The sequence below is a fragment of the Gekko japonicus genome, unplaced genomic scaffold (assembly GCF_001447785.1).
Source record: "Gekko japonicus isolate JY-2015 unplaced genomic scaffold, Gekko_japonicus_V1.1 scaffold186, whole genome shotgun sequence".
Taxonomy (NCBI): domain Eukaryota; kingdom Metazoa; phylum Chordata; class Lepidosauria; order Squamata; family Gekkonidae; genus Gekko; species Gekko japonicus.
This window is the reverse complement of record NW_015174279.1, coordinates 1,526,857-1,537,964: the sequence shown is the minus strand read 5'-3', so window position 1 is coordinate 1,537,964 and position 11,108 is coordinate 1,526,857. Positions and strand designations below refer to the sequence as shown.

The following is an 11,108-nucleotide window of genomic DNA, read 5'->3' as shown; positions in this document are numbered from 1 at the left end:
TAAAAATAAGGTTGAATTTGATTTTAGTACAGAATTGCTTGGAGGACACCACAGTGAACATGGATTAAAAGAAGAGTGCAGAAAGGGCCAAAGCGATAAGTGCTCCCACTGTTTCACCTTGCATGGGGGGATTCATAGCTAAGGAGAATTACCCACATGAATATTTTAGTTAATTGAGTGTAACTCAGTGGACTGTCATTAAAAATGCTCTTTTCAGGGAAGCATGAATGAACTGTTGCAAAGTCATCCTGTTTTGAGTTTAGCTTTTGCTTCCTGATCTACTTTTATAGTGCAGACAAGTTTCTAGAGTTGTTTATGGGGGAGAGGGGAATGCCTTTCAAAGTTCACTTTTGGCTCTCCCCCCCCGAACTGTGCTAATCAAATCTTTGTTGCTGTTTAATTCTAGGTATGTGTGCTGGAGAGACAGATATTTGATTTCCTGGGTTATCAGTGGGCACCAATCCTGGCAAATTTTGTACACATTATTATAGTCATACTTGGCTTATTTGGAACCATCCAGTATAGACCTCGCTACATAACAGGAGTAAGTACAATTAACTTGTATCATTATCCTTCTAATTCCCATGTATGGTTGTTGTTGTTGTTTTTAAAAAAAGGATGGAGAAGTCTACAAACATAATATGGGGCAGGGGGAGTATATATAATGTTTTTAAAATATAACCTAATACATATAGCAAGCCCTGACCTGGATGACCAGTCTAGCCTGATCACATCAGATTTTGGAGCCTAAGTAGGGTTGACCTGTTTAGTACTTGGATGGGAAACCACAAAGGAAGTTTGGGATTGCTACACAGAGGCAGGCAATGGCAACCCACCTGTTTGTTTTGGGGGATTTTCCTTGAAAACCCGAAGGGTCAACATAAGTTGGCCTTGACTTGACTGCACTTTTCATCACCAAATATAGCAAAGTATTTAAACTGTGCTTGAAATTACATTGTGTAAAAAGGAGATGCTATAGATTTAAATGCCCTGTAGTCATGTGAAATTCACTGGAAGTCTGAACACTTTTTAACACCAGTTGAGTGTAGTGGTTAAGTGCGCGGACTCTAATCTGGGAGAACCGGGTTTGATTCCCCACTCCTCCACTTGCACCTGCTGATGTGACCTTGGGTCATTCACAAGCTCTGGCACAGCTGTTCTGGAAAAAGAGCAGTTTGTGTCAGAGTTCTCTCAGCCCCCACCCACCTCACAGGGTGTCTGTTGTGGGGAGGGGAATGGTAAGGAGTTTGTAAGCCGCTCTGAGACTCCAAGTGAAGGGTGGGGTATAAATCCAATCTCTTCTTCTTCTTTTGTGTGATTTTATATAGAGAATTACTTAGTAGTAGTAATAAGAACGCAATTTGGCTCCCTTGTCCCTGCTGCTCAAAAGCACTAACCAATAGCATAATCTTGGTAGAACCTGACTTTCATACATCTTGAAAAGTAGAGAGTGTATGGTGTAGATCGGGGGGCCTAGTTCTGTGGAGCCATGAGGCTGCAGTGGGAAAGGGGAAAAGCGAGAAAAATTACCCATGGACTTTCATGATGGGTGAGAGAGGAAAGTACTGTTTCTCCCCCTTTCAGTTCTCCACTGCAGCCTCCCAGTCCATGTGACTATTATACCACACAAGGTCTAATAAAAACTCCTGAGATTGTAAAGGACTGCTGTAGGGAGGGGAACTCAGGAAAGATTTGAAGTCCTTACATCCATGAGTTGCAGGAACCAACTCTGTTTGTCTAAGCCTCCCCTTGCCACGTGAAGGACAGTACCCCAGCCAGGTTAGGGCCAAAGTTAGCAAAGTATAGCCCTCTCTCTGTGCAAAGCTAACTAGCCCAGACATGTGCTCAGGACCATCTCTCCCTGACTCATCCAGCCATCAGTTCAGATACAGCAAGCATGTATCTGTCATTGTGAAAGGACAGTGTCTTTAATTTCATCATCTCAAGGGTGTCAGCAAACCTGCATTCCAGTTCTGTGTCTCACAATCAAACCTCTGGACTTTGTCCCTCGATACTGGGACCACCCCAGACACAGTCTATTGTTGTTATTATTCTCTGGGTAGCCCAGCCATTAATGGAGACAAGATTCTGCAACTGCCCCATGACTTACTAACAAAGGCTTCCCTTCCCAAACCTGGACTTCTTTTGTCCAAAACCCCTTTTGAGCCATTACCGGCTATTACGGTCCATTCTGGACCATTTCCCTATTGTGCCCACTGCCCCGGAGGCACAATTTTCCTATATCAGGGCTCCAAACCCAGCCATCTTTGGTTCAGTCTCCTGGGACATGTACCAGCTGGATCCATCAACCCTTTTGGATTTTTACAGACATGCTTGCTGGACAAGCTGTCTGCTGTTTGCCGCAGACTCTTCTCTTCAGAAGGTAGCTATTATCCCCATCAACGCTTTGCCCTCTTTTATCTCTGATCTCTTAAGATCGCTTCGCCCCTTTTATTTCCTAGGTCTGGTGTGTGTGTGTATGCGTGTGTGATATTTTATGATATAGCTAAATGTATTAGGGTTGTTTCCTTAATAAATTTCATGAAGATATTTCCTGTCTGTTGTCTGTTCCACTCCAAGCGGGTTCTGACTCTGGTATAGCTGGAGGACGATCCCTAGCTTGTGCGCCTATTAAGCAAATGGTCTTTTAGCTAAATTCCCCCATCACAACTTAAACAGAGACCAAGTATTACAGCTAACAGCTCCCCCCATGTCCCACACATGGTTTCAGTGGATCTGTAGAGAGGACATATTGTTGCCCCCAGGTGGGGTGGCAGACGTCACCCTTTTCCCCTACCCATACCCAGTTCATACAAACCAGCTTAAGTACAATGTCCTCTAAACTGTCATAGCTAAAATATATATTCTGTTGTAATAATATTGACTGTGGAATGTTTATATGGTGAACACCCTGGGAGTCCATTTCCTTGGGGGTTTTTTAGCCACAGACAGCTTCTGCTAATGAAGAATATAATGACTAATATTTTGTCTTGCTTCAAGATTCAAAAAAGAGAATTATAAAACTGTAAAGCAAAAAGGTGAACTGTATGTTAAGGGTTATTAGGCAAGGGACTGAAAGTAAAATTGTCTCATCTGGAATACTCTGTGCAGTTCTGGTCACAGTATCTGAGAAAGAACATTGCATTGAAAAAGTGCAGAAGGCAACCAAGGGGTTAGAGGACCTTCTGTATGAGGAAAGGCTGGAGAGTCTGGAATTTTTCAGTTTAGAAGGAGACAACTGTGGGGGGGGGGAGCAACATGATAGGGGTTTATAAAATTATGATAAGGTGGAGAGAGTTAACAAAGCTTCTCCCCCCCCAAATAGTAGAACTTAGGGTTGCCAAGTGGATCTTTGCCGGGAGCGGGGGGCTCCCGGCTGGCGTCTGGTGTGCGCGCGCCGCAAGCACGTCACCCGGAAATGATGTCAGGACGTCAGGCATGCTGGGGGCGGGGCCATGGCCATACAAGGGAAAACCATAGAGTTTTCCCTTGTATGGCCATGGGCCCGCCCCCAGCGTGCCTGGCGTCCTCCCGTCACTTCCGGGTGACACGCATGTCGGGGCAGAGTTTCCCCCGGAGCCCGATTTGTCGGCGCCAGGGAATGGGCCTCTGGAGCGGGGGCTTCCCCACCCCCCGGGGGGACTTGGCAAGCCTACCATACAACTTGTTTTCAATACTGAATTGCCTGTGTGAGTTATGGCCTTCCTACCATGACTATAAACTGCCAAAATCAGCATGCAGCTTCTCCAGGCTCCCTGGCCAAAGTGGCATCCATACACAATCTCAAACCAGAGAGTTAGTCAGAGTACCCTGCATGTCTTCTAGCAAAGTGGGCATCTTCCTGAAAAGGCATCTCCAGTACAAAAATTACGCATCCATCCTATTCATGCCTTAGAATAATGCTTCCAAGCAAATGACTTTGGATACTTGGTAGAATTCTTGGCTTGCTTGTTATTGGTCATCAGTCAAATGAGGCTATTAACAATATAGAGACTATCTAGCATTGTGGCACTGTTCTAGAGACGTATGGTGCTAGGTATGCAGAATGTACATATTGCCTGTTTTGGTTCCTGGAGCATTTAATTTGTGGAGGGAGGAAATAGTGACCACGCCATCCAGCAGCTGCCATTCCAGATCAGAATTATCTTGTTTGGTTTTTTGCAGGGTTTCCCCCCACCATTGGTTCCTTCCTGCCTGTCCATTTGAGGCATACAGATCTATTGGCAATTCATGTGTTAGCACTGAAACAATAATGGGATCTTGGGAGGGTTGGTAGACTGCAAACTGAGTATGAGCTGCCAATGTGATGCGGCAGCAAACAGGAAATTCGATCCTAGGGAGTGTATCGACAGATGGACAGTGTATTGTAGGACACACAGTGTGATGATAGCGCTGTACACTGCACTGGTCAGACCCCATTTGGAGTGTTGTGTCCAGTCATAGCTTACGTTTCTAAGCCACTACTCTGTTCCAGCTTCTAAAGAACATGAACTGGAGTATTTCCAGAGCCCAGGTTAAGGGTTGTTGCCTTTTCCCCAATTTGGAAGTAACAGACGTCATTGTGCTAATGAGCTAGACTTTGGGACGCCTGCCATGTTGGTGGGAATTACAAGCAAACAAGAGGGGGAGCCAAAAGACTTGCAGGGGGCCTCTCGTTTCCCCCTCGATCCCCACCCCACCCCCACTATCTCTTTGTTCCCTTTCCTGGCAGCCCTCACTGTCTTTCTCCCTTCTCCTGCTTCCTTTTCTCCTTCCCACCAACCAGCTAACCTGCCATTAGCAGCTCTGTTTTCAGCTTTCCACCCTTCCGTACCCCTGGCAGTCTCTCCCCAAGAAATGTCTGGCCAAGTTGTTTGGTGGCCCCCAGTACAGGGCAATTCTCAGTTGCATAGTGGCTGCCACTGCTGGGCCATGCCCAGCTGTGCGATGCCCACCAGCACCAGGCCAGGCCTGGGGGTATGGTGGTTGCTGCTTGTGCCAGCCCAAGCCCAGTGGCATGGTGGCCACTGGCACTGGGTTGCGCACGGTTGTGTAGTGGCTGCAGCTGCCAGGCCAGGATGAGTTGTGTAGATAATGATTTTCCATCTGGTAGAGAGCAACCACAACATTGGAGCAACTGACCCCTCTGATCGCAGCCAGAGTCTTATTGAGTATGTAATGAGGAGTGGGAACATAGAATCTACAGTTAATATGTTTGAGACTCTTGACTATCCCCAAATTTGAACTGAATGTAGCTTGCCATGTCAGAGATGGTTTTAATCATCTATGAATGTTAAACTACATATTTAGAGCACAAGGATAGTTGTGTGTGTGAGAGAGAGTGGCTCAGAAACAGATTGGAGGATACACTGGGAGATGGAAATGGAGAGTTGCTGCTGTTTTAGAGAGAAGTGCCTGTGAAGGAAATGATGGTGGTAAACTTGTTTAAGTATGCAAAATGACCTGTAGTAACCAAACAAATCATAAAGCATGAAGCCCAAATCTAGCCAAGGGTCTTTCAGAAATTAGAGCAGGGCCAGAGTGTACAAACAACCTAAATGGTAGCAAACGTTTATGAGACTGTGAGGTGCATCTGTGCCCAAGTATCTCTTTCAATGGTGCAGAGCATGCTGGGGCTCAGCTGTCTGATTACATGTTATCTGTGCAATGCAGTCTTGTTCCAGTCTTCGTTTTCTATATCTTATTCTTTGATTGGATCCCTTCTCTGTTTCAAGAACACACTCCTCCTGTCACTTTACAGCTGCTTTCTTACACTGGTAGGGTAAATTAAGTAGCCCTGAAATAACTCAATTTGCATGTATGTTTGTATGAGATATAAACAATTTCTCTCCCTTTATATTATATTCACCAGCAGCTCTATTAAGACTTTGCTACATACTAATTACCTTTGATAACTTGCTAAACAAAACATCTGAAGTAGGAGATACCATAAAGGATGACTCTGCACTATCAGGATACATGACGGACATATTTACCTAGGACTTCTAAACTAGCCAGACATGTAGAACCCCTAGAAGCACTTTGTGACAAAGTTCCTTTCCACATTTGCCTGCCATTCCAGATTTTCTCGATGTCTGAGTCGAGGCAATTTAGGTCCACGACAAAACAGCATCCAAATAACCCAGGGGAATGGCAGGCTGAAACTGGGCTGACCACTGATGGGGGGTAATGTAATAAAGAATGTGGGGGAAACCTGGAATAAAAAGAAGGTTGAACTTGGATTAAAAATAAGGTTGAATTTGATTTTAGTACAGAATTGCTTGGAGGACACCACGGTGCACATGGATTAAAAGAAGAGTGCAGAAAGGGCCAAAGCGATAAGTGCTCCCACTGTTTCACCTTGCATGGGGGGATTCATAGCTAAGGAGAATTACCCACATGAATATTTTAGTTAATTGAGTGTAACTCAGTGGACTGTCATTAAAAATGCTCTTTTCAGGGAAGCATGAATGAACTGTTGCAAAGTCATCCTGTTTTGAGTTTAGCTTTTGCTTCCTGATCTACTTTTATAGTGCAGACAAGTTTCTAGAGTTGTTTATGGGGGAGAGGGGAATGCCTTTCAAAGTTCACTTTTGGCTCTCCCCCCCCGAACTGTGCTAATCAAATCTTTGTTGCTGTTTAATTCTAGGTATGTGTGCTGGAGAGACAGATATTTGATTTCCTGGGTTATCAGTGGGCACCAATCCTGGCAAATTTTGTACACATTATTATAGTCATACTTGGCTTATTTGGAACCATCCAGTATAGACCTCGCTACATAACAGGAGTAAGTACAATTAACTTGTATCATTATCCTTCTAATTCCCATGTATGGTTGTTGTTGTTGTTTTTAAAAAAAGGATGGAGAAGTCTACAAACATAATATGGGGCAGGGGGAGTATATATAATGTTTTTAAAATATAACCTAATACATATAGCAAGCCCTGACCTGGATGACCAGTCTAGCCTGATCACATCAGATTTTGGAGCCTAAGTAGGGTTGACCTGTTTAGTACTTGGATGGGAAACCACAAAGGAAGTTTGGGATTGCTACACAGAGGCAGGCAATGGCAACCCACCTGTTTGTTTTGGGGGATTTTCCTTGAAAACCCGAAGGGTCAACATAAGTTGGCCTTGACTTGACTGCACTTTTCATCACCAAATATAGCAAAGTATTTAAACTGTGCTTGAAATTACATTGTGTAAAAAGGAGATGCTATAGATTTAAATGCCCTGTAGTCATGTGAAATTCACTGGAAGTCTGAACACTTTTTAACACCAGTTGAGTGTAGTGGTTAAGTGCGCGGACTCTAATCTGGGAGAACCGGGTTTGATTCCCCACTCCTCCACTTGCACCTGCTGATGTGACCTTGGGTCATTCACAAGCTCTGGCACAGCTGTTCTGGAAAAAGAGCAGTTTGTGTCAGAGTTCTCTCAGCCCCCACCCACCTCACAGGGTGTCTGTTGTGGGGAGGGGAATGGTAAGGAGTTTGTAAGCCGCTCTGAGACTCCAAGTGAAGGGTGGGGTATAAATCCAATCTCTTCTTCTTCTTTTGTGTGATTTTATATAGAGAATTACTTAGTAGTAGTAATAAGAACGCAATTTGGCTCCCTTGTCCCTGCTGCTCAAAAGCACTAACCAATAGCATAATCTTGGTAGAACCTGACTTTCATACATCTTGAAAAGTAGAGAGTGTATGGTGTAGATCGGGGGGCCTAGTTCTGTGGAGCCATGAGGCTGCAGTGGGAAAGGGGAAAAGCGAGAAAAATTACCCATGGACTTTCATGATGGGTGAGAGAGGAAAGTACTGTTTCTCCCCCTTTCAGTTCTCCACTGCAGCCTCCCAGTCCATGTGACTATTATACCACACAAGGTCTAATAAAAACTCCTGAGATTGTAAAGGACTGCTGTAGGGAGGGGAACTCAGGAAAGATTTGAAGTCCTTACATCCATGAGTTGCAGGAACCAACTCTGTTTGTCTAAGCCTCCCCTTGCCACGTGAAGGACAGTACCCCAGCCAGGTTAGGGCCAAAGTTAGCAAAGTATAGCCCTCTCTCTGTGCAAAGCTAACTAGCCCAGACATGTGCTCAGGACCATCTCTCCCTGACTCATCCAGCCATCAGTTCAGATACAGCAAGCATGTATCTGTCATTGTGAAAGGACAGTGTCTTTAATTTCATCATCTCAAGGGTGTCAGCAAACCTGCATTCCAGTTCTGTGTCTCACAATCAAACCTCTGGACTTTGTCCCTCGATACTGGGACCACCCCAGACACAGTCTATTGTTGTTATTATTCTCTGGGTAGCCCAGCCATTAATGGAGACAAGATTCTGCAACTGCCCCATGACTTACTAACAAAGGCTTCCCTTCCCAAACCTGGACTTCTTTTGTCCAAAACCCCTTTTGAGCCATTACCGGCTATTACGGTCCATTCTGGACCATTTCCCTATTGTGCCCACTGCCCCGGAGGCACAATTTTCCTATATCAGGGCTCCAAACCCAGCCATCTTTGGTTCAGTCTCCTGGGACATGTACCAGCTGGATCCATCAACCCTTTTGGATTTTTACAGACATGCTTGCTGGACAAGCTGTCTGCTGTTTGCCGCAGACTCTTCTCTTCAGAAGGTAGCTATTATCCCCATCAACGCTTTGCCCTCTTTTATCTCTGATCTCTTAAGATCGCTTCGCCCCTTTTATTTCCTAGGTCTGGTGTGTGTGTGTATGCGTGTGTGATATTTTATGATATAGCTAAATGTATTAGGGTTGTTTCCTTAATAAATTTCATGAAGATATTTCCTGTCTGTTGTCTGTTCCACTCCAAGCGGGTTCTGACTCTGGTATAGCTGGAGGACGATCCCTAGCTTGTGCGCCTATTAAGCAAATGGTCTTTTAGCTAAATTCCCCCATCACAACTTAAACAGAGACCAAGTATTACAGCTAACAGCTCCCCCCATGTCCCACACATGGTTTCAGTGGATCTGTAGAGAGGACATATTGTTGCCCCCAGGTGGGGTGGCAGACGTCACCCTTTTCCCCTACCCATACCCAGTTCATACAAACCAGCTTAAGTACAATGTCCTCTAAACTGTCATAGCTAAAATATATATTCTGTTGTAATAATATTGACTGTGGAATGTTTATATGGTGAACACCCTGGGAGTCCATTTCCTTGGGGGTTTTTTAGCCACAGACAGCTTCTGCTAATGAAGAATATAATGACTAATATTTTGTCTTGCTTCAAGAGAGAATTATAAAACTGTAAAGCAAAAAGGTGAACTGTATGTTAAGGGTTATTAGGCAAGGGACTGAAAGTAAAATTGTCTCATCTGGAATACTCTGTGCAGTTCTGGTCACAGTATCTGAGAAAGAACATTGCATTGAAAAAGTGCAGAAGGCAACCAAGGGGTTAGAGGACCTTCTGTATGAGGAAAGGCTGGAGAGTCTGGAATTTTTCAGTTTAGAAGGAGACAACTGTGGGGGGGGGGAGCAACATGATAAGGGTTTATAAAATTATGATAAGGTGGAGAGAGTTAACAAAGCTTCTCCCCCCCCAAATAGTAGAACTTAGGGTTGCCAAGTGGATCTTTGCCGGGAGCGGGGGGCTCCCGGCTGGCGTCTGGTGTGCGCGCGCCGCAAGCACGTCACCCGGAAATGATGTCAGGACGTCAGGCATGCTGGGGGCGGGGCCATGGCCATACAAGGGAAAACCATAGAGTTTTCCCTTGTATGGCCATGGGCCCGCCCCCAGCGTGCCTGGCGTCCTCCCGTCACTTCCGGGTGACACGCATGTCGGGGCAGAGTTTCCCCCGGAGCCCGATTTGTCGGCGCCAGGGAATGGGCCTCTGGAGCGGGGGCTTCCCCACCCCCCGGGGGGACTTGGGATCCCTACTAGAACTTGAGGGCATCCAGTGAACCCGATGGGCAGTAGATTTGGGACAGATAAAAGGAAATACTTCTTTACACAGAAAGTTATTAAAATGTAACGTTTTGCTGCTAGAAAATGTAGTGATGGCCACAGTCATAGTCAGCTTTAAACAGGGATCAGACAGATTCACGGAGGACATGGTGACTAAAGGGTACCACCATATTCAGAGGCAATAAACCTCTGAATCCCAGAGCCAGGAGTCAACATTGGGGAAAAGTCTGGTCTCTATGCCCTGTTGTTGGCCCTCCAGAGGAAGTTTGGCCACTGTGTGACACAGGATGCTGGACTAGATGGAACACTGGTCTGAACCAGCAGGGCTCTTCTTATGTTCTTAACATTTGTTGTGATCCTTCTCCCTACTAAACAAGTCAAGCTAACCTTATGAAATTATTTTACATTCTCCTTCCCATTTTCCTCCTCCTTGTAGAACAAACTCTGTGGAACAACACAGTGGCTTGTAAGTCCTGGACTTCACTTTTACAAGCAATCTCCTTCTGTACTAAATATATAGCACATTGTAGTGTATAAATCACAGATCAATGAACTGTGCAGTGAGTGATTCACAGATAACAAGCATTGTCACTCAAGGATAAAGAAATCATTCTACTAGCCTGGAATGGCCTCTAAGTGTTAGAGGTGTTCTCCCTCTAAGCAACACAGTGAAAGAGAATTCCTGTTATTCATATAGCGGTTTTAGTCTTTTTTATCATCTATATCTAATAGACAACATGGCCCCATCTGGGAACCTTAAATCTGTGGATCAGGCCATGTATGCAAGAAGAAACTTCTTTCTACAGACCTGGGATAACCCCAGATTTGCAGAATACTGTGAACACTTTTAAAAAAGTTAAGGTGAAAAGATAAAATCCTTTAAAAATAAAAGATCCACGAGAACTTGTGATGCTTTATCAAGACATTTCAGCCTTCATGTCAAGAGTGGCATAGCAAACCTCCAAGATGCATTGGAAGAAGTGGGGAGAATACAGCCAGGAGGGAAGTAAAGTTGTGGCAAGAGGAAATGAGCACTTAGTGCTTGCAGTGTTTGTCACAGCCCCAATACTGATAGCTGTCTGGAGCCCTCAGTATTGGGTTGTTGTTTTTTCATAAGAATCATAGAATCACAGAGTTGGAAGGGGCCATACAGGCCTTCTAGTCCAACCCCCTGCTTGATGCAGGATCAGCCTAGAGCATCCCTGACAAGTG

General features: G+C 44.9%; 1 protein-coding gene across 1 annotated transcript in view; it reads left to right on the top strand.

Annotated features, from left to right (window-relative positions):
- Positions 1-406: 406 nt before the first annotated feature.
- The window catches only part of NKAIN2 (Na+/K+ transporting ATPase interacting 2), a gene marked incomplete at its 5' end in the record, with an annotated part of 470,357 nt that continues 459,655 nt past the window's right edge, over positions 407-11,108 (top strand). The window contains one exon of the mRNA XM_015423828.1: positions 407-544. Coding sequence (XP_015279314.1) covers positions 407-544 — 138 coding nt within the window. The remainder of the gene's footprint in view (positions 545-11,108) is intronic.